This window comes from Salvelinus fontinalis, chromosome 12 (genome assembly GCF_029448725.1).
Source record: "Salvelinus fontinalis isolate EN_2023a chromosome 12, ASM2944872v1, whole genome shotgun sequence".
In the NCBI taxonomy this organism is placed as follows: Eukaryota; Metazoa; Chordata; class Actinopteri; order Salmoniformes; family Salmonidae; genus Salvelinus; species Salvelinus fontinalis.
Window position 1 is genome coordinate 33,178,470 of NC_074676.1, and position 24,315 is coordinate 33,202,784.

The 24,315-nt window shown below is 43.5% G+C and overlaps 1 protein-coding gene across 2 annotated transcripts in view; it reads left to right on the forward strand.

Moving 5' to 3' along the window:
• Positions 1 to 24,315, forward strand: part of LOC129867206 (synaptic vesicle glycoprotein 2B-like) — a 41,112-nt gene that overhangs the window by 12,738 nt on the left and 4,059 nt on the right. For both annotated transcript variants that reach the window (XM_055940456.1, XM_055940453.1), the window contains exons 2-9: positions 7,935 to 8,683; positions 16,790 to 16,970; positions 17,760 to 17,911; positions 18,436 to 18,569; positions 18,882 to 18,971; positions 19,091 to 19,204; positions 19,312 to 19,400; positions 24,134 to 24,298. In XM_055940456.1, the coding sequence (XP_055796431.1) occupies positions 8,221 to 8,683; positions 16,790 to 16,970; positions 17,760 to 17,911; positions 18,436 to 18,569; positions 18,882 to 18,971; positions 19,091 to 19,204; positions 19,312 to 19,400; positions 24,134 to 24,298 (1,388 nt within the window). In that variant the 5' untranslated portion in view covers positions 7,935 to 8,220. The remainder of the gene's footprint in view (positions 1 to 7,934; positions 8,684 to 16,789; positions 16,971 to 17,759; positions 17,912 to 18,435; positions 18,570 to 18,881; positions 18,972 to 19,090; positions 19,205 to 19,311; positions 19,401 to 24,133; positions 24,299 to 24,315) is intronic.

A 24,315-nucleotide genomic window follows, 5' to 3' on the forward strand; every position in this document is an offset into this window, starting at 1 on the left:
TTGTCCATGTTTTTCTGCTGCTGGAACAATAATCTAAAGCTTTCGGAGCAGCGCTGGACATAATTACATTTCTGCAGTCTTCAGCAAGATTAAATTGCGGGGCAGTCGATCTCAATGGCTGATTTCTCTCTGTCCCTTTCACACACTCTTTCTCTCTCTTTCTCTCTCTCTCTGCATTAGCGTAAGGGTGGGTTAGAGAGAGAAAGAGATGGACACAGATCGGGGGGGGGGTCAGTCCAGTCACTGAGAATAAATGGGCTGGCTGAGGTTTAATCTCAATGCGGGGGATTACAGATTGTGCACTGTGTTAGTTCCAGCCAACCACCAGTCTCATTGGTCAACATGTATATTCCATCCAGCCATGCCAATAATCACCATGACACACACCCTCTAAAGACTTCTTACTTTGTTAAATATGGAGATTTTGGGTATGCGTTGTGTGCCTGCCAATTAGTGAAAGTTGTTACACGTACAAACTGAGAATTATATCTATACCTGTTCAGATGTCATCAATATGTCATGTATGACATTTGGCTTCCCATGGTTCATGTTGGCTGACTAACCTTTTCCTCAAACATTGATGTGGCCTGGTTAGTCAGGGGGCAGACACAGAGGTTGTTAGAGAAGGTTGCTACTGTATTATTAAGGTTGCCACAATCATGTGTGCAGACCTGATGCAGCACCCATGTGCTCTCTGCTGTGCTGTGGCTGTAGCTCCACACTGGTTCTCATGTGCCTTTCTACTTGATTATCTGCATTATGCCAGTTTCTGGTCCTTTGATCCCTGAGGCAGTAATGATGTACTACTGCCCAAGAAAAAACCTTCTCATCATCACACTTATAGACGATTTGAACATTATGCGCAAAAAATGCTAATATTGGTCCCAGAGTCTATTTTGCCGCAGAGTCTATTTATGCAATAAGGGTGTGGTATATGGTCAATATACCACGGCTAAGGGCTGTTCTTATGCACGACGCAACACGGAGTAGCACGGCTGTCAGCCAATCAGAATTCAGGGCTTGAACCACCCAGTTTATAATGGTATAATTCTCTGGCATCTGGAGTGGAAGTTGTGACTCGTGCCTATCCTGTGCCAGAATGTCTCGCTCAGGATGTCTCTACCTGGTGTAGTCGTGGTGGTGCTCAGTGTCAGGAAACAGAGACTGTCCTCTCTGGTGAGACTACACTGGGAGGGTGGCTGGCACACACTCAGCTCACAGACAATAAAATGGTGGTGCAAGGAAAGCATCACTGTACTGTAGTGGTAATCAGCTCCAGGTCGGTTCAAGTAAACTACCTACACACCACTGTCTGGTGTAGAAATACTGGAGTTTACTTGATCTGTTTGTGTCAGATTCATCCAATGTTTATGTGTTAAATATTACATTTTTTTCTGAAGAGAAAAAAAATATACAATGAGTGTACAAAACATTAGGAACACCTTCCTAATATTGAGTTGCACCTCCTTTTGCCCTCAGAACAGCCTCAATTCGTTACGGCATGGACTCTACAAGGTGTCGAAAGTATTCCACAGGGATGCTGGCCCATGTTGACTCCAATGCTTCCCCCAGTTGTATCAAGTTGGCTGGATGTCCTTTGGGTACTGGACCATTTTTGATACACACAGAAACTGTTGAGTGTGAAAAACCCAACAGCGTTGCATTTCTTGACACACTCAAACCGGTACGCCTGACACCTACAACCACTGAAACATTTTGTCTTGCCCATTCACCCTCTGAATGGCACACATGCACAATCCATGTCTCAATTGTCTCTAGGCTTAACAAGTGACATCAATAAGGATCATAGCGTTCACCTGGTCAGTCTGTCATTGAAAGTGTTCCAAATGTTTTGTACACGCAGTGTATGAGCAGTCTGTGTGTAGCCTAGGGAGTGTCTGCCTCAATCTCTTAAATTAGTCAGAAGAAACAATATCAATACATAAACCTCATATTCACTCTAGCATTCTGCCTCTGGAAAATTTGAATTCATATAGATGAGCATAAACAAAAATATACATGTAGCTGGATATTCCAATATGATTTAAGGGAGCTCCTTATTGCCCTTTCCATTGTCTATAAAATACACAAGCACCTTTTCTGAATGGTTGTCATTACTGAAGCAGAAACACAGCCAATACCACAATACACAGTAATCATCATCAAGTAATGGCCCTTCATTTACCAAGCTCACTTCAGACATCCACCATGATATCCTTCACCACAGAATGGCTTTTCACTCCATTTCTGAAAGGAGGCTTAGTGTGCATGAAATGGTGTCTGTGTAAAGGAACTGTTGTTTCTCATGTCATGCTCCACTCAAAATAATGTGCTTTAGATGTTTAAAGCAAATGGTAGAGAGATCAGTTTGATATATATCCTTTAAACTAAATACCACAGCAGTGGATGGGCTCAGCTGATTATCACATAACCTTTATTTGCAATTTATTGCACGTCTGAGTAACACTATGAAAGAGCACTTGATCGCACCACAAAATATGATTTCCCTACCAACACATTCAAAAGGCTATAGATTCTAAATCATCCAGTCCATGACAACGAAAGAAGACAGGTTGAGTAGGATTAATTTCAGTCGGCAAGAACAACAGAATGTTAAGCTGTCACTTCACACTGTGGATAAAGCCTTCCTATCCTGATACCTGCTGGTGATTTGGCAGGAAAAACTGCAAACTATCATATAAAACTGAAATATTTAGTGAACTATAAACGCAAATGTTCTGAGACACACTCTAGTAACCTCAGCTCTATAATAGCGTAGAAGATTTTGTTATAGTGTCTATATGCCTCAAAGCAATCTCCATTCAGGGGTCAATTCCTGGGCAGTTGAAAGCACATATTATATTGGACTGGCGCAAGTAACACAGTATAATATGCCACTCTGTGCTTTGATAATCACCTACTATTCTGCATTGTGTTGATATTTCTAATGTTGCTGTTTCCCACATAACGTCAAATATTGTTCAGACATTGGTGAAAAGGAATTGCTGTTTGAAAAGCACATCTCTAGGCTATCTGCAAAGTGTTCTACCTCGCTCAAGGATGATTTGATTCCCATAGACAGCCTCCTGTGTCAAGCTTACTGTGTCACATTATGACACTACTGTTGTTGACAGTCTATTGCTTATTCAATGAGTTGTTCAAATCTTTGATTCCCTCCTGCTGGTTCCCTCCAGAGGTCTGTGCCCTCTCCTGGTGTTAGAGTGCCTTCCGTTCATCATGTCATCACAATAGAACAGAGAAGAATTCATTCAAACGTAATGTAGCTATGTAGTAGGATTCCTGCAAGCCTGAAATTTAAGCTGTCTTTACATGGTGCTCCCTCCATAATATAAATGAAATAGACTAAAACCTATTATTTTAAACCACATTTAAACCAAAACAAGAAAGGGCCATTATCTACAGCAGTGTTTCCCCCAACAGCACACATTTTTGTTGTAGCCCCAGACAAGCACACCTGATTCAACTTGTCAACTAATCATCAAGTCCTTAATGAGTTGAATCGGGTGTTTTGTCCACGGCTACAACAAAAATGTGTGCTGTTGCTGTTGAGGATACTGGAGGACCGGAGTTGGGAAAAGCTGACCTACAGTGCTGGACTCGTACACACCTCAAACTCAACCCTGGACATCGAAGCCAGTTCCATTAAATGTTTTCAGTGACTGATATAGACCTGGGACAGCAAGTGTGTGCAATTAATAATCATGTAGAACAGCAGGCTCCGAACCTCATAGGGTTAGGGTTAAGTAACCCTGTTCTACACGGTTCTCACATGCCATACATTTGTGTTTGATCAAATGTTTTACTGTACTGTCCTGCAGTCTTTATCTGACAGTGATTTCAACCATTTACACCTCATTGTATTGTACTCTGCTACCAGTACTTGTCGAACAGAGCATGGGTTAGCTACTGATCTCTTTCCCTCTCTCTGTCCAACACCTGTTCAGAAAGGAACCGCTCATCTCTCTGTGATCTCAGAATACAGGGTATCAGGTGGAGTTGGCAACCATGCTGAAAGTGATTCCCTCCCTGAGCCAAGTCCATATGGGCAACGTGACCTTCACTTGTCTTAGTCAACAAACAAGAAAGTGGCACTAGAGTAGGTTCAGCAGTATAGAGGCAGGGCCAAGGCTTTCAGTATGCATTTTCACACTTTATGAAGAGAAATAGAAGAAGGAAAATCTATATCCACATCAGTGTTATTCAAATCCAGGTCTCAAGCTGATGCTTGTTTTCTTTTCTACATCACAGATAATTGATAGATATTCAGTTTGGTACTCCACAGTATAATCGATTGGTTAGAGAGCCCACTCACCTGGGGTCTGGAACAGTCCTTTATTAAGAGCCTAGATGGGCAGGAGGAAAACCAGCAATGCTGCAGAACTTCAAGGCCCATATCCCATGTTCTTCATGGTCTTGCCACTGCAATATTAAACAAAATACACTACATGACCAAAAGTATGTGGAAAAGGCTGAGGGATGGGCCTGGCAAAATGTAACCTCTCTCTAATTCATAGACAGAGGTTTGGATGCAAGGACTGACCATCCATGAGATCAAAATGATAGTTTTAACTATGTTCTGAGGCTATACAGTGTTTGTTTACATTTACATTGTTTACAAACCTTGGAGTAAAACAATCTTATTTTGGGTTCTGATGGGTACAACAGTTAAACTAACTCATGAGGCATTTATAAATTATATTCTCTAAGAATAAATGGGTATATATAATTCATTTATGAGTCCAAAAATGTATGTAGCAACTAAGGATTCCAGATTTAAACTAAACACAGATGGACAAACAATATCATTCCGACAGCTATGGAATTAGGCAGGGGGAACAGCTGCTGCAAAATGTATTATAAATTGATTTTACTCAGACAACCCTTTTCAAACTAGTGGGAACAATGCCTTGGGGAGCTCTCGTCCCATGCATTACTAATGATACTATACCTCATGGCATGAGCAGTCTTCTTTTCCTGAACCCCTATTCTATTCATGCAGTATGATTGTATCATACAAGACAACCCTCCAATCTGTCACAGGTATTGCTTTGCTCCTCTTTGCTCCCTGTTCTCATCCAATTTGCCATTAATTTCCTCTTTGTAGAGAGAAGGGCCTTGGTGCATGAGTGCTGTGTGAACTAGAGTGCTTGCATGGAGAGGTGAGAGAATGCTGCTGTATGGCTGAAGGCAGGCAGGCTGGGTGGGTGTGTGTGAACGAGGATGGGAAGTGTTGATTAGATGTCAGAGAGGAAGACATGCACTATATATACAAAAGTATGACCCCTTAAAATTTGTGGATTTGGCTATTTCAGCCAAACCTGTTGCTGACGTGTATATAATCGAGCACACAGCTATGCAATCTCCATAGACAATCCTTGGCAGTAGAATGACCTTACTGAAGAGCTGTTATTGTGAAGTGGAAACGTCTAAGAGCAAAAATGGCTCAGCCGTGAAGTGGTACGCCACACAAGTTCACAGAATGGGACCGCCGAGTGCTGTAGCGCGTACAAATCCTCTGTCCTCGGTTGCAACACTCATTACCGAGTTCCAAACTGCTTCTGGAAGCAACGTCAGGACAAGAACTGTTCGTCGGGAGCTTCATAACATGCGTTTCCATGGCCAAGCAGATACACACAAGCCTAAGATCATAATGCACATTGCGAAGCGTCTGTTGGAGTGGTGAAAAGCTTGGCGTCATTGGACTCAGTTGAAACGCATTCTCTGGAGTGACGAATCATGCTTCACCATCTGGCAGTCCGACAGACGAATCTGGGTTTGGTGGGTGACAGGAGAACGCTACCTGCCCCAATGCATAGTGCCAACTGTAATGTTTGGTGGAGAGGAATAATGGTCTGGGGCTGTTTTTCATGGCTCGGGCTAGTCCCCTTAGTCCCAGTGAATGGAAATATTAACACTACAGCTTACAACGACATTCTAGATGATTCTGTGCTTCAAACTTTGAGGCAAAAGTTTGAGGAAGGCCCTTCCCTGTTTCAGCATGACAATGCCCCCACGCACAAAGCGAGGTCCATTCAGAAATGGTTTGTCGAGATCGTTGTGGAAGAACTTGACTGGCCTGCACAGAGCCCTTACCTCAACCCCATCAAACACATTTGGGATGAATTGGAACGCCGACTGCGAGCCAGGCCTAATCGCCCAACATCAGTGCCCGACTAATGCTCTTGTGGCTGAATGGAAGCAAGTCCCCGCAGCAATGTTCTATTTTAAAGTCTTCCCAGAAGAGTGGAGGCTGTTATAGCAGCAAAGGGGGGACCAACTCCATATTAATTCCCATGATTTTGGAATGAGATGTTCGACAAGCAGGTGTCCACATACATTTGGTCATGTAGTGTAGATCCAGGGAATCATCATCACACACGCACAAACGCACACACGCAGTTCCTGGCTTGGCCTCCTGGGTCTCCTTATCCGTTTAATGAATCCAAGAAGATGCCCATGTACCTTCCAGTGTCCCTCATTACACCATGATTAAAATGGAGAAACAAATTAATCCTATACTCATTGACTACCACTAAAAAATAGGCTATTAAGGTTGGCTGATATAGAATATTTAGTGGGGTAGATTCACAAAACTTCTAAAAGATACAAAAAGTAGAGAGAATTCTCAGTGAGTCACATTTGCCTCATTCCTACCAGATGAATGAATAGACTCTGATGCCCATGTGGCAACACTTCCTCGACAGCAGCCATAGTGTCATCTCAGTGTAGTGACATGGTGGGAACAAGTGATAGAGAGGAAGGGGAAGGTGGAGTGGAGGCATCCTATCCAGAGAGCCAGTAGAGACTAGTGACAGCCAGCCAGCGTCGCCCAGGGCGAGACAAATCTCATTTGTTGCATTACCAGGCTCTTTGGTGTGAGAGAGGGCTGTAGAAAAGACCTGCTTGTGACTGTGACAGTGTGTCTTCCCTCCCTCACTGCTCTCTGGTTATAGAGATGTAAAAGAGCCCTTTTATGGGGTGGATTAGTGGGGGAGATTCGTTCCGGTTCCGCTGATCTCAATATCAGAATGAATGTTCAGAGGTTTAACAAGAATCTAGATTCCAATCTGCACCATATGAAACTTTAGAATAATTTACAATTATAAAACGGGTTGTTTGGATCCTGGATGCTGATTGATTTATAGCAGGGAGTAATAGCACCACAATCCTCGCATTCTCCAGGTAATGCATGTTAACAGTTCCATTAGAATTATCAATGCGCATCCACTGTCCCACAACTCAGCCAGTTAATTTATAAACTGTACAGAGAAATTGTGAAAGTGATATATATATAATTACACAATTATAAGGCTCATCAGGTATGTGGTGCCTTATTATTGTTGTGTGTTAGCTGAATGGTCTGAGAGGTTATTACATTATACATCTAGTCTATGACCTGAGCTAGCTTATTGTTAGTAAATACATGTATAAGTAGCAATAGGAATTCTCTAAGGAACATATTGAAATTGATCATGTTAAGGAATTATTTTATCATGCCAGTGAACAAATGAACCCCCTGAGGCATATTCATTACATTTGAAACACTTAAGTTGTTTCAGTATTGAGTGCATTAGAACAGCAAAAATGGTCTCATTATAAGCCTTTTGTGTGGTAACAAATTAGATTGAAAACTAAAGTGCAGGATAACTGTTTTATTTATTCTGTTCTAAGAGAGAACAGCATGCAGATATCAGGGCTGTTGCACAGACCCAATAGATAGATACAGTAGATAGGCAATATGCAGTAGATCCCAATAATATACAGTGTGTCTGAGTTCTAGTGTCAGCTCCCAGTCAAATCTATTCAAAATGTAGAAACATTCCCATGTTTTCTGAATAAATCAACAGAGTATTGATTTTGTTATCAATCATGAGAAATATGGATGGCATAACTGAATAAACTTCCTCTTTCAGGTTCAGCATGAGGCCTTGTGAAGAACTGAACAGTCAAAGGTAGTTATTCAAAAACAATCATTATTGTTCCAGTCCAGGTATTGTTCAAAAGATTACTTGAACAACACCCTCCTCAGATTAGCAGAACAGGAACAAGAAACAGCTACAGCGTAGCACCTGGAATACCAAAACACATACGGAGCAGAACACCGGACCAAGGTGCCCAGAATTATGCCAATCTAGTCAGAATCCCCTGAAGGATCTTACTGCAACAGTGCTGACTTGGCTGTAACATCTCAGCGACAGCATGGCTGACCCTTACCAGAACAATGTGTACCACCAAGGAGGAGGTGACACCTATGGCACCTACGGAGAGGGAGGAGACCAGGAGGGCTACGGTTACCAGGGCGAGTCCTACCCTCAGGAGGAGGATGCAGCCAGCGATGCCACGGAGGGCCATGATGACGAGGACCAGATGTACGAGGGAGAGTACCAGGGGATCCCCCACCCTGACGAGGTGAAGGCGGCCCAGAGGGCAGCGAGGGCCAAGGCCAGGCAGGCTCAGGCAGGGGCCACAGAGCTGGATGAGCTGGCTGAGCAGTATGAGGACATCATGGAGGACTGTGGGCATGGACGGTTCCAGTGGACCCTGTTTATAGTGCTGGGCCTGGCCCTCATGGCTGATGGGGTGGAGTGCTTTGTGGTGGGGTTCGTGCTGCCCAGCGCGGAGAAGGACATGTGCTTATCCAATGGAGAGAAAGGCATGCTAGGTGAGTCATGGCTAAATGCCAACACTTGTTGGAAGACATACAACCCATATTAACACTTGTCTTGTATAATGTCTTGGTCAATTCATTCTGGGAAAAAGGAATATGAGGCTGAATTAAGAGTCTGAATTGTAATGGGAAAATAATAATGTTATATCTTCAAAAAGTCTTACTTAAATTATTTCATTTGGTATCAGAACTTTATCAGAGGACACAATTCAGTCCCTGCACGACATTCTGTGGATATCAGTGCAAACTGTGTAAAATCAAAGCTAAGTTGTGGATTGTATTGGGGACGGTTCCAGCCAATAGCAGCCTTGCAGTCAATACTAGCCGGCAGGTACTTAAGTGCTCTGTAAATTAGAAAAGTTCTCAAATAAGCTAATGGCACAGTTGATTCCAAGATGAATCTGGATGCTTTTTATGCTCTACTTTACTTCAATATATTCCTGCTTAGTGAAGCAGGGGGAAAATTGATTATCCGTTTCTCCACAGCAAATAACACGAGTTTTGGCAACCGGAGCGATCTGCTGCATGCCACCAATCAAACTGATTGAGACTATGCAGTATTTTGTAGGCCCATGTCTGAGGGAAATGTGGTTCTCTCTCCGTTCAACCCTAACAAAAGCAGCTAGCTATATGCAAAAGTTGCTCTCAAAGACTGCCGTAGAATATTGCAACACAAAAAGGGGCATCCAAATGTTGAAAGTTTTCTACTCAAAGGCTAGATGAAAGTTCACCTATCTATAAGAACTGACAGAGATATATCAAACTAGACTTGAGAAAATGGGGTTGAGAATAGGACTTCTTTGAAGAGTCGGACATGTTGTTCTAGTGCAGTGGTGGATTTGAAATTCAGAGTCAGACACCACTTTGAAACCTTTGAAACCTGTGGGTGGAAGCTGTCCAAGGAGACAAGTATCTGGGATGAGAGGGCAGTTTTTTCTCCCTCTCCCCAGCCTTCCCAGCCTCAGCGGCCCAGCAGCCCAGCAGGCTGTACTGGTTGGTAGGACTGAGTCAGCAGGTGGCTGAGGAGAGGAGATCAATAGCCACTCTACTGACCTTGTGTCTAGGATGCATACTGTTCGCCTGCTGATTCACTTCCCTTTGGCTAACTACACTCTGGCAATCACAATCACGAGCAACTTTTATTCACTGCACTGTATATTCTGTAGCCCTCAGATCTCAGATTGACTCACATAGACAAAGTAATTGCCCTTCTGGGAAACTTTTTTTTTTTTAATTATTGAATGAAATTGAATTGAATAAATAGGGTGGAGTCATGTAACTTTTAGGTACTCAGAGGATACAGGATATGATGGATCATAAACTGAACAATAATATAAAAGCAACATGTAAAGTGTTGGTCCCATGTTTCATGAGCTGAAAAAAAAGATCCCAGAAATTTACCATATGCACAAAAAGCTTATTTCTATCAAATGTTGTGCACAAATTTGTTTACATCCATGCTAGTGAGCATTTCTCCTTTGCCAAGATAACCCATCCAACTGTCAGGTGTGGCATATCAATAAGATGATTAAACAGCATGATCATTACACAGGTGCACCTTGTGCTGGGGACAATAATACAACTCTAAAATGTGCAGTTTTGTCACACAACACAATGCTACAGATGTCTCAAGTTTTGAGGGATCGTGCAATTTGCATGCTGACTGCAGCAATGTCCACCAGAGCTGTTGACAGAAAATGTAATGCAAATTTCTCTACCGTAAGCCTCCTCCAATGTCATTTGAGAGAATTTGGCAGTATGTCCACATCAAATCAAATTTTATTGGTCACATACACATGGTTAGCAGATGTTATTGCGAGTGTAGCGAAATGCTTATGCTTCTAGATCCGACAGTGCAACAGTATCTAACAGGTAATATCTAAAAATTCCACAACAAACCTAATATTTAACAAATTCCACAACAAAACCTAATACACACAATCTAGTAAAGGAATGGGATAAGAATATATTGGTATAAAATATATAGATGAGCAGTGACAGACTGGCTAAGATGCAATAGATATTAAAGAATAGATAGTGAAGGATACAGTATACAGTATATAATGATGAGATGAGTAATGCGAGATATGTAAACATTCTTAAAGTGGCATTATTAAAGTGACTAGTGTTCCATTTATTAAAGTGGCCAATGATATCAAGGCTGTAGGTAGGAAGCCACCTCTCTGTGCTAGTGGTGGCTGTTTAACAATCTGATGACCTTGAGATAGAAGCTGTTTTTAAATCTCTATGTCCTAGCTTTGATTCACCTGTATTGACATCGCCTTCTGGTCGGAAGCAGGGTGAACAGGCAGTCGCTCGGCTGGTTATTTGTCCTTGATGATCTTTTTTGCCTTCCTGTGACATCGGGTGTTGTAGGCGTCCTGGAGGGCAGGTAGTTTGCCCCCAGTGATGCGTTGTGCAGACCGCACCACCCTCTGGAGAGCCCTGCAGTTGTGGGTGGTGCAGCTGCCGTACCAGGCGGTGATACAGCTCAACAGGATGCTCTCAATTGTGCACGTGTAAAAGTTTAGTGAGGGTTTTCAGTGACAAGCCACATTTTTTCAGCCTCCTGAGGTTGAAGAGGTGCTGTTGCGTACACTGTCCATTTCAGTTTGTCGGTGATATGTACACCGATGAACTTAAAACGTTCCACCTATCCACTGCTATCCCGTCAATGTGGATAGGAGGTTGCTCCCGTTCCTGTTTCCTACAGTCCAAAATCATCTCTTTTGTTTTGCTGACATTGAGTGAGAGGTTATTTTCCTGACACCACATTCCGAGGGCCCTCACCTCCTCCCTGTAGGTTGTCTTGTTGTTGGTAATCAAGCCTACCACTGTAGTGTCGTCTGCAAACTTGATGATTGAGTCGGAGGCGTGCATGACCACGCAGTCATGGGTGAACAGGGAGTACAGGAGGGGGCTGAGAACGCATCCTTGTGGGGCCCCAGTGTTGCGGATCAGCGGAGTGGAGATGTTGTTTCGTATCTTCACGAACTGGGGGGCGGCCGCCAGGAAGTCCAGGACCCAGTTGCACAGGTCAGGGTCGAGACCCAGGGTCTCAAGCTTGATGATGAGTTTGGAGGGTACTATGGTGTTGAATGCTGAGCTGTAGTCAATAAACAGCAGTCTTACATATGTATTCTTCTTGTCCAGATGGGATAGGGTAGTGTGCAGTGTGATGGCGAGTGTATCGTCTGTAGACCTGTTCGGGCGGTAAACAAATTGGAGTGGTTCTAGTGTGACAGGTAGGGTGGAGGTGATATGATCCTTGACTAATCTCTCAAAGAACTTCATGGTGACAGAAGTGAGTGCTACGGGGCGGTAGTCATTTAGCTCAGTTACCTTAGCTTTCTTGGGAACAGGAACAATGGTGGCCATCTTAAAGTATGTGTGGACGGCAGACTGGGATAGGGATTGATTGAATGTGTCCGTAAACACACCAGCCAGCTGGTCTGCGCATGCTCTGAGGACACGACTAGGGATGCCGTCTGGGCCGGCAGCCTTGTGAGGATTAACACATTTAAATATTTTACTCACGTCGGCAACGGAGAAGGAGAGCCCTCAGTCTTTGGTTGGGGGCCGCGTCGGTGGCACTGTATTGTCCTCAAAGCACGTAAAGAAGTTGTTTAATTGGTCTGGAAGCAAGACGTCGATGTCCGCGACAGGGCTGGTTTTCTTTTTGTAATCCGTGATTGTCTGTAGAACCTGCCACATACGTCTCGTGTTTGAACCGTTTAATTTCGACTCCACTTTGTCTCTATACTGACGCTTTGCTTGTTTGATTGAATTACGGCGGGAATAACTACACTGTTTGTATTCGGCCATGTTTCCAGTCGCCTTGCCATGATTAAATACGGTGGTATGTGCTTTCAGTTTTGTGCGAATGCTGCCATCAATCCAGGGTTTCTGGTTAGGGAAGGTTTTAATAGTCACAGTGGGTACAACATCTCCTATACACTTCCTTATAAACTCACTCACCGAGTCAGCGTATACATCAATGTTGTTGTCTGAGGCTGCCCGGAACATATCCCAGTCCACGTGATTGAAGCAATCTTGGAGCGTGGAATCCGATTGGTCAGACCAGCGTTGGATAGACCTAAGCATGGGAGCTTCCTGTTTTAGTTTCTGCCTATAGGAGGGGAGCAACAAGATGGAGTCATGGTCGGATTTGCCAAAAGGAGGGCGGGCCTCACATCCGGCCTCACAACAGCAGACCATGTGTATGGAGTCGTGTGGGTAAGCGGTTTGCTGATGTCAACGTTGTGAATAGAGTGCCCCATTGTGGCGGTGGGGTTATGATATGGGCAGGCATAAGCTACGGACAATGAACACAATTGCACTTTATCGATGGGAGTTTGAATGCAGATGATGAGATCCTGAGGCCCTTTGTCGTGCCATTCATCCGCCGCCATCACCTCATGTTTCAGTATGATAATACACGATCCCATGTCGCAAGGATCTGTACACAATTCCTGGGAGTTGAAAATATCCTAGTTCTTCCATGGCCTGCATACTCACCATGTACAACAGCGTGTTCCAGCAACTTCGCACAGCCATTGAAGAGGATTGAGACAACATTCCATAGGCCACAATCAACAGCCTGATCAACTCTATGCGAAAGAGATGAGTCGCGCTGCATGAGGCAAATGGTGCCAACACCAGATACTGACTGGTTTTCTGATCCACGCCCCTACCTTTTTACAGATGCATATCTGTATTCCCAGTCATGTGAAATCCATTGAATAGGGCCTAATTTATTTATTTCAATTGACTGATTTCCTTATATGAACTGTAACTCAGTGAAATCTTTGAAATTGTTGCATGTTACGTTTATATTTTTGTTCGGTATAATTATCTTGTGTAACATCTAGATTTAAAAGGAACAAGTTAGCAGCTTTTCTGTTTAAGTGTGGCATGATTACAAATTCAGTCAGGTATCCTATTAGTTATTCACTATCTCATCTTGCCCTAAATGTTGCTCTTTACAGTAATTTAATCTACAGTTTATCCAATGCCCCTCAATGTTTCAGTCCAAATGTACAGTATACGCTCCAATTTACTTCAATGGTTTAAATTTTGACTTCCTAACCATAATCAATCAGCCTCAATGGGTCTACTAAAATATGAGATGCCTCTAATTCACACTTTCACTGTGATCACTGCATACATTCTGACTCAATGGATGTAAACTGTCCAATCAGAAGGCAGAGTGGCAGCAATGTCACTGTTCTACAGGGAGAGGAGGTTGGGGGGATTGATCCTCATCTCCATATGTTTATCCGTTGACAGCAGGTCCGAGTCTTCGCTCTCACACCAGTCATCACCCACACCCCCCATGGCATTGCCATCTGCAGTGACATCATGCCACCATGCTAGGCGCTGGCACTTGGCACAGGCTGCTGGTGGTAAAATGTGTTATTTTTGGGAGATTCTTCCCCAGTGATAGGGTTGGGTTGATAGGCTACAGGTAAGCTGAGTAATGGTTTAGATGTACAAATAAAGTGCATAGAAAAGTGCTCTCATCTGCAATAGTCAAGCAGGCCGCTGATGTACAGTACTTAAATGGGCACATGACTTATATCTACAGTTGGAAGTTTACATACACTTAGGTTGGAGTCATGAACTCGTTTTCAACCACTCCACAAATTTCTTGTTTCTAGTTTTGGCAAGTCGGTTAGGACATCTACTTTGTGCATGACACAAGTCATTTTTCCAACAATTGTTTACAGACAGCTTATTTCACTTATAATTCACTGTATCACAATTCCAGTGAGTCAGAAGTTTACATACACTAAGTTGACTGTGCCTTTAAACAGCTAGGAAAATGCCAGAAAATAATGTCATGGCTTTAGAAGCTTCTGATAGGCTAATTGACATCATTTCAGTCAATTGGAGGTGTACCTGTGGATGTATTTCAAGGCCTACCTTCAAACTCAGTGCCTCTTTGCTTGACATCATGGGAAAATCAAAAGAAATCATCCAAGACTTCAGAAAGAAATTGTAGACCTCCACAAGTTTGGTTCATCTTTGTGAGCAATTTCCAAACACCTGAAGGTACCACGTTCATCTGTACAAACAATAGCACGCAAGTATAAACACCATGGGACCATGCAGCCGTCATACCGCTCAGGAAGGAGACATGTTCTGTCTCCTAGAGATTAACCTACTTTGGTGTGAAAAGTGCAAATCAATCCCAGAACAACATCAAAGGACCTTGTGAAGATGCTGGAGGAAACAGGTACAAAAGTATCTATATCCACAGTAAAACGAGTCCTATATCGACATAACCTGAAAAGCCGCTCAGCAAGGAAGAAGCCACTGCTCCAAAACCGCCATAAAAAAGCCAGACTGTGGTTTGCAACTACATGGGGACAAAGATCCTACTTTTTGGAGAAATGTCCTCTGGTCTGATGAAACAAAAATGGAACTGTTTGGCCATAATGACCATCGGTATGTTTGGACGGAAAAGGGGGAGGCTTGCAATCCGAAGAACACCATCCCAACCGTGAAGCACGGGATGGCAGCATCATGTTGTGGGGGTGCTTTGCTGCAGGAAGGACTGGTGCCCTTCACAAAATAGATGGCATCATGAGGGAGGGAAATTATGTGGATATATTGAAGCAACATCTCAAGACATCAGTCAGGAAGTTAAATATTGGTTGCAAATAGGTCTTCCAAAAGGACAATGACCCCAAGCATACTTCCAAAGTTGTGGCAAAATGGCTTAAGGACGACAAAGTTAAGGTATTGGAGTGGCCATCACAAAGCCCTGACCTCAATCCCATAGAAAATTGGTGGGCTGAACTGAAAACGCATGTGCGAGCAAGGAAGCCTACAATCCTGACTCAGTTACACCAGCTCTGTCTGGAGGAATGGGCCAAAATTCACCCGACTTATTGTGGGAAGCTTGTGGAAGGCTACCCACAGCGTTTGACCCAAGTTAAACAATTTAAAGGCAATGCTACCAAATACTAATTGAGTGTAGGTAAACTTCCACTGGGAATGTGATGAAATAAATAAAAGCTGAAATAAATCATTCTCTCTACTATTATTCTGACATTTCACATTCTTAAAATAAAGTGGTGATCCTAACTGACCCAAGACAGGGAATTTTTACTAGGATTAAATGTCAGGGATTGTGAAAAACTGAGTTTAAATGTATTTGCCTAAGGTGTATGTAAACTTCCAACTTCAACTGTACTTCAACTGTACTTATCTGGGGCTTAAATTAATAGGCTTTATTACCAAAAGTTAGAAAATACAGTACTTTCTGAGGCAGAAACACATACACCTTCATGATTATATCAAATGTCAGCGTTTAGCGTACATAAAACAAAAAGTCATACTTGATGCCAGCATTCATTATATGCTAAAAATAGGTGTTCCAGTCAAGCGTTGAGAGATGGACAAATGCACACATTAAATAATGTTCTGTTTCTTTTGAGACAGGTTAAAGCCCTAAAAGTGGTATGACATAGAAATATGATACCTGTTAAGGCTTCACAAATACCATTCAAGGCTATTCAATTTGACCAAAAATACATTTTGTCTGTCGTTACCTTAGAAACGCGATTTTACATCTCTGACCTAACCTTGAGAATGAGTCAGAATGCAGAGTACAAAAATATATTTACAAATGCACAACTATTCCAAAAATGTTTTTATTCGTTTTTTTGGGTATTTTCAGTTAAAATATATTGTATTACACCGAGAGATTTCTCAATACTGCCCATAGGACATTGCCCTCCACTGCCTGTCTGTCAGGAGGGATGTACTAGCCTGTCTCCTGGTGGACAACATCAAAAGTGGCACCAATGTCCAGATATCCAGTTTCAGCATTGCTGCTGAGGCTGTGGTAGTTGTTGAGCATTCAAACACAACTCTGTATATTGTATGTCATCAAAGGTGTTTCCCTAAAATACAGTTCTGTGATCCATAAAAGCACACCGCATCACCAGAATGTATGGTTACCTCAAGTGTGTTGAGTGGAATCTACCTTCCCCTTTATTCACTGAGTTCAAATCACTAGATACATGTCTGCTAGTGAACTGTACCTGTGCTGGCTACTACCTGTGTCTTGCCTTTCTCTCTCTCCTGCAGGTTTGACAGTGTTCCTGGGCATGATGGTTGGGGCATTCATCTGGGGAGGCATGGCAGACAAACTGGGCCGCCGGAAGTGTCTGATCTGGGCACTCACCATCAACTGTGTCTTCGCCTTCCTCTCCTCCTTCGCCCAGGGATATGGCTTCTTTCTCTTCTTTAGGCTCATCTCCGGCATCGGGTAAGAAAGACCCCCGTCTATAGAGAGAGGGGAAACAAGGGATGAGTTTCTACTTGAAGGGATTAGGGTTGTGACTGGGATGCAATAGGACAAGTGAACATGATCCTTTCTACCTGATAAAATATACTTTGAACAACGTAACAGTTACAAAGCCACAGCCTCTGAAGAAGCTACATGGAAGAGGCAGTAGTTACTGTAGTACTTGTGCTAGATTATACTTCCTCCCATGTTCAGCACATTCAGAGCTACTCTCCTCCTCCACCTACAACAATGCAGCATTGTGCTGTCTCAGAATAGCGTTGTTCCACAGGGATGTAAGCAAGCTTTGCATACTGACTCCGGAATCAGGTCAAAGCGTATGCAAAAACATTGTGTATAAAGAAGACCTCAGCTGGAGGAGCATGGTGTATTAGACTATTGTGTATCTATGTATGGTCGGATGTTAGTGGAAGCTCAAACTACTGACCTTTCGGAAACTTACCTGATTACAAAAATACTATTCAAAGATTATATGAAGCTAGGAGATCAGTACCAGACCAGTAACTTGCTCCGTGATCTGTGTTTGGAAAAATATCAGTGTTGGACTCTTTAAAAAAACAAAAACATAATGTCAGGATAATACTTGTGAAATCAGGAAGAACAGAAGTCTGTTCTTCGTCGAAAAATAGATGATTCATCTAGGGACTTCCTGGATTCATAATGGTGAAATAAAAAAGCAAATATCTTGTGTAATCTCCAATCTAAATCTGTCAGTGAGTTCCTATACTAATCCTCTGTATCTCCCTTCAGTATTGGAGGTTCTGTCCCTATCGTCTACTCCTACTTCTCAGAGTTCCTTCAGATGGATAAGAGGGGGGAACACCTGAGCTGGCTGTGTATGTTCTGGATGGTGGGAGGCATCTATGCCTCCTTCGCAGCCTGGGGCATCATCCCTCACTATGGTACAGTACAATACTGCATACTAAACACTCAACAGTCAACCCTTACTATAGCAGCCATGACCTGGGATTAATATCATCCTCCTTGCTGACATAAGCAAGTTCACCCAAGTTCAGCTACAGCGGTCCCTGCATTGGATGTTATGGAAATGTAACACGACTAAGCCACAGGAGGTTGGCGACACCTTAATTGGGGAGAATGTGCTTGTGGTAACGGCTGAAGTGGAATGGTATGCCATTCCAGTCGCTACGTTCTAGCCATTATTATGAGCCGTCCTCACCTCAGCAGTCTCCACTGGACTAAGCATATGTGTTGGGTTAATTAACTGGCTGGTAGATTTGTAATCCTAATATTAGTCTGTAAACACACCTATAGACCCAGAGAGTGATTTGGCTTGTGTTCCAGGTTCTAGAGTCTAGACACAGGTAATGGATGATGATTGTGTGGTGGCTGTATTGTATTGTGTTGTGTTCCAGGCTGGGGCTCTAGACTGAGATAATGACGGAGGTTGTGTGTTGTGTTCCAGGCTGGGGCTTCAGCATGGGGACAGAGTTCCAGTTCCATAGCTGGAGGGTGTTTGTGCTGGTCTGTGCCCTGCCTGCCATCACCTCCCTGGTGGGGCTCATGTTCATGCCTGAGAGCCCCAGGTTCCTCCTGGAGGTAAGATCTATTTCCTTAAGATTAAGATGAACAGTACAGGAACGTAATACTCAGGACTTTTAACATATTGTGTTGATCATACAATATTTTCATACAAAACCCCAAACCGAGTTTGCAGATGTATTTGGTTTAAAAACGCACACAACTGAAATGTGTGGACTATAGGGAGGTTTTGACTTACAGTGTAACGATGTGCGCTGAGAGTCAGGAAGCAAGTTCAGGGAGTGAGTGTTTTTAATAAATAAACGCAACATAATACAAAACACGAACAACGCACAGACATGAAATACAGTATGTGGCTGTCTTTGTCAGAATGCCAAACATGACGAGGCCTGGATGATCCTGAAGAATGTCCATGACACCAACTGGAGGGCAAAGGGCCAGCCTGAGAAGGTCTTCCAGGTGTGTAGAGACAACATCACAGATGACCACTAAATAACATGTGCTTGAAGGGCTGCTTTGGCATTTTCAGCTTCACATAATATAATGAAACAAAGTGAACATCATTTCATTCCTCTCAGGTGACACACATCAAGGCTCCTAAGACCCAGGAAGATGAGTTCATTGAGATCCAGAGTGCCACAGGGACGGCTATACAGCGTTGGGCCGTCCGGACCCTCACTTTGTGCAAACTGGTAGGACCAAAAATGTTCTGAAATCAAACACATTACTAATGAGACCAACATTAACACCAACAGGCTATTAGTATGTGATGTGTCACTATGTTGTGTTTTCATTGCAGGTGCTAAAGAATGTTGCTTCTCTCTTGGGACCTGAGCTGAGACTGAGTACACTGTTCATGGCCATCATCTGGTTCACCATGGCCTTCAGGTAAATACAGTGCCTTCCACATTTTGTTACATTATAGCCTTATTCAAAAATGTATTAAATTGTTTATATTCCTCAATAAATCTACACACAATTCCCCATAATGACTAAGCTTAAACAGTTTTTCTGAAAATGTTGCTAATTCATTAAGAAGAAAAAACTGAAATATCACATTTACGTAAGTATTCAGACCGTTTACTCAGTAATTTGTTGAAGCACCTTTGGCAGCGATTACAGCATTGAGTCTGTCACATGCGCCAAATACAACAAGTGTAGACCTTACCTTGAAATGCTTACTTACAAGCCCTTAACCAACAATGCAGTTCAAGAAATGTAGATAAGAAAATATTTACTAAATAAACTAAAGTAAAAATATTGAATCAAATCAAAAAGTAACACAAGAAAATGACAACAATAATGAGGCTATATACAGGGGGTACCGGTACCAAATCAATGTGTGGGGGTACAGGTTAGTCGAGGTAATTTGTAAAGTGACTATGCATAGGTAATAAACAGCGAGTACCAGCTGTCAATGTAAATAGTCCGGGTGGCCATTTGATTAATTTTTCAGCCGTCTTATGGCTTGGGGATAGAAGCTGTTAAGGAGCCTTTTGGTCCTAGACTTGGCATTGATTGCCGTGCGGTAGTAGAGAGAACACTCTATGACTTAGGTGACTGGAGTCTTTGACAATTTTTTGGGCCTTCCACTGACACCGCCTAGTATATAGGTCCTGGATGTCAGGAAGCTTGGCCCCAGTGATTTAGTGAGCCGTACGCACTACCCTCTGTACCACCTTACGGTCAGATGCCGAGCAGTTTCCATACCAGACGGTGATGGAACCGGTCAGGATGCTCTCGATGATGCAGCTGTATAACTTTTTGAGGATATGGGTACCCATGCCAAATCTTTTCAGTCTCCTGAGGGGCAAAAGTTGTTGTCGTGCCTGCTTCACGACTGTCTTGTTGTCTTTGGACCATGATCTTTAGTTGGTGATGTGGACACCCAGGAACTTGAAACTCTCGACCTGCTCCACTACAGCCCCGTCGATGTTAATGGGTGCCTGTTTGGCCCTCATTTTCTTATAGTCCACAATCAGCTCCTTTGTCTTGCTCACATTGAGGGAGAGATTGTTGTCCTGGCACTACACTGCCAGGTAACTGACTTCCTCCCTATAGTCTGTCTCATCATTGTCAGTGGTCAGACCTACCACTGTTGTGTCATCAGCAAACCTAAGGATGGTGTTGGAGTCATGCTTCGCTGAACAGGGAGAACAGGACGGGACTAAGCACTCACCCCTGAGGGGCCCCAGTGTTGAGGATCAGCGTGGCAGATGTGTTGTCCAGGATCCAGTTGCAGAGGGAGGTGTTTAGTCCCAGGGTCCTTAGCTCAGTGAAGAGCTTTGTGGGCACTATGCTTTGAACGCTGAGCTGTAGTCAATGAACAGCATTCTCGCATAGGTGTTCCTTTTGTCCAGGTGGGAAAGTGCAGTGTGTAGTGCGATTGAGATTGCATCATCTGTGGATCTTTTGATGTGGTATGCGAATTGGAGTTGGTCTAGGGTTTCCGGCATGGGGCTGTTGATGTGAGTCATGACCAGCCTTTCAAAGCACTTCATGGCTAAAGACGTGAGTGCTACGGGGTGTAATCATTTAGGCAGGTTACCTTCACTTCTTGGGCACAGGGACTATGGTGGTCTGTTTGAAATATGTAGGTATTACAGACTCGGTCACCGAGAGTTTGAAAATATCAGTGAAGACGCTTGTCAGTTGGTCTGCGCATGCTTTGAGTACATATCCTGGTAATCCGTCTGGCCCTGCGGCTTTGTGAATGTTGACCTGTTTAAAGGTCTTGCACACGTTGGCTACGGAGAGCGTGATCACACAATTATCCAGAACAGCTGGTGCTCTCATGCATGCTTCAGTGTAGCTTGCCTCGAAGGGAGCATAAATGGCATTTAGCTCGTCTGGTAGGCTTGCGTAACTGGGCAGCTCGTGGCTGGGTTTCCCTTTGTAGTCCGTAATATTTTTCAAGCCCTGCCACATCCGACGAGCGTCAGAGTAGGAATCAATCTTAGTCCTGTATTGATGCTTTGCCTATTTGATGATTCATGTGACAGCATAGCGGGATTTCTTATAATCATCAAGATTAGTGTCCCGCTCCTGGAAAGCGGCAGCTCTAGCCTTTAGCTCGGTGCGGATGTTGCCTGTAATCCATGGCTTCTGGTTGGGAAATTTACATACGGTCACTCGATGCACTTATTGATGAAGCCGGTGACCGAGGTGATATACTGCTCAATGCCATTGGATGAATCTCAGAACATATTCCAGTCTTTGTTAGAAAAACAGTCCTGTAGCGAAGCATCTGCATCATCTGACCTCTTCCGTATTGAGCGAGTCACTGGTACTTCTTGTTTGAGTTTTTGCTTGTAAGCAGGAATCAGGAGGATATCATTATTTTCAGATTTGCCAAATGGGGGGCGAGGGAGAGGTTTGTATGCGTCTCCGTGTGTGGGGTAAAGATGGTCCAGAGTTTTTTTCCCTTCTGGTTGCACATGTGACGTGCTGGTAGAAATAAGGTAAAAACGGATTTAAGTTTGCCTGCATTAAGTCCCCGGCCACTAGGAGCGCCGCTTCTGGATGAGCATTGTCTTGTCCTTATACAGCTCATTGAGTGCGGTCTTAGTGCTAGCATCGGTTTGTGGTGGTAAATAGATGGCTATGAATAATATAGATGACAACTCTCTTGGTAGATAGTATGGTCTACAGCTTATCATGTGGAATTCTACCTCAGGCGAGCAATACCTCGATACTTTAATATTAGACATCGCTCACCAGCAGTTATTGACAAATAGACACGCCCCTCGTCTTACCAGATGTAGCTGCTCTGTCCTGCTGATGCACGGAGAAGCCAGCCAGCTCTATACTATCCGTGTCGTCATTTAGCCATGTCTCAGGGAAACACAAGATATTACAGTTTTTAATGTCCCGTTGGTAGGATAGTCTTAATCGTACATCGTCCAGTTTGTTTTAAATGATTGCATGTTGGCCAATAATACAGAGGGTAGTGGTGGTTAACCTACTCCTCGTCTAATTCTTACAAGGCACCCCGTCCTCCTCCCCCCTTTTTTCTGTCTTTCTTCACGCCTATGACTGGGATTTGGGCCTTGTCTTGACAGAGCAGTATATCCTTCGCGTTGCACTCATTAAAGAAAAGATCTTTGTCCAGTTCCAGATGAGTAATCGCTGTTCTGATGTCCAGAAGCTCTTTCAGTCATAAGAGATGGTAGTAGCAACATTATGTACGAAATGAGTTACAAACAATGTGAAAAAACACAACAAAATAGCACAGTTGGTTAGGAGCCTGTAAAACGGCAGCCATCCCCTCCGGCACACCTGTATTTGGGGAGTGTATTCCATTCTTCTCTGCAGTTCCTCTCAAGCTCTGTCAGGTTGGATGGGAAGCGTTGCTGCACAGCTATTTTCAGGTCTCTCTAGAACTGTTCGATCGGGTTCATGTCCGGGCTCTGGCTGGGCCACTCAAAGACATTGAGAGACTTGTCCCGAAGCCACTCCTACGTTGTCTTGGCTGTGTGCTTAGGGTCATTGTCCTGTTGGAAGGTGAACCTTCGCCCCAGTCTGAGGTCCTGAGCAGGTTTTCATCAAGGATCTCTCTGTCCTTTGCTCCGTTCATCTTTGCCTCGATCCTGACTAGTCTCCCAGTCCCTGCCGTTGAAAAACATCCCCACAGCATGATGCTGCCACCACCATGCTTCACCATAGGGATGGTGCCAGGTTTTCTGACGTGACGGTTGTCATTGACCAAAGAGTTCAATCTTGGTTTCATCAGACCAGAGAATCTTGTTTCTCATGGTCTGAGAGTCTTTAGGTGCCTTTTGGCAAACTCCAAGTGGGCTGTCATGTACCTTTTTACTGAGGACTGGCTTCCATCTCGCCACTCTATCATAAAGGCCTGATTGGTGGAGTGCTGCAGAGATGGTTGTCCTCCTGGAAGGGTCTCCCATCTCCACAGGGGAACTCTGGAGCTCTGTCAGAGTGACCATCGGGTTATTGGTACCTCCCTGACCAAGGTCCTTCTCCCCCGATTGCTCAGTTTGGCCGGGCGGCCAGCTCTAAGAAGAGTCTTGGGGGTTCCAAACTTCTTACATTTTAAGAATGATGAAGGCCACTGTGTTCTTGGGGACCTTCAATGCTGCTGAAATGTTTTTGGTACCCTTCCCCAGATCTGTGACTTGATACAATCCTCTTCGGAGCTCTATGGACAATTCCTTCGACCTTTTTGCTCTGAGCAAAGAGTTTGCATACTTATGTAATAAGGAATTTCTGCTTTTTATTTGTAATGAATTTGTTAATTTCTAAAACCTGTTTTCGCTTTGTCATTATGGGGTATTGTGTGTAGATTGCTGACAATGTAATTTTTTTGTTAGTCCATTTTGAATAAGGCTGTAACGTAACAAAACGTGAAAATATTGAAGGGGTCTGAATACTTTCCAAAGGCACTGTATATGTACAATATATGTGATGCTAAACAGGAAAGATTGTACACTGTGTGCAGCTGTAGATACAGCTTGTGTCCCAAAGGGCACCATATTCCTCCCATGGGCCCTGGTCAAAAGCAGTGCACTATATAGGGAATAGGGTGCCATTTGGGATGCCAAAATACTGTATTTTAATGTTGTCTACTGTGGTCCAATAACGCTGATACCATCGTATTTCAGTTACTATGGACTGGGTGTGTGGTTCCCTGACATGATCAAATACCTGCAGCAAGAGGAGTATGAGTCCAAAGTCAAGGTGTTCCACAGAGAGAGAGTAGAACGCTTCCACTTCAACTTCTCCCTGGAGAATCAGATCCACAGAGAGGGAGAATACATCAATGACAAGTATGTAATGTCCATGC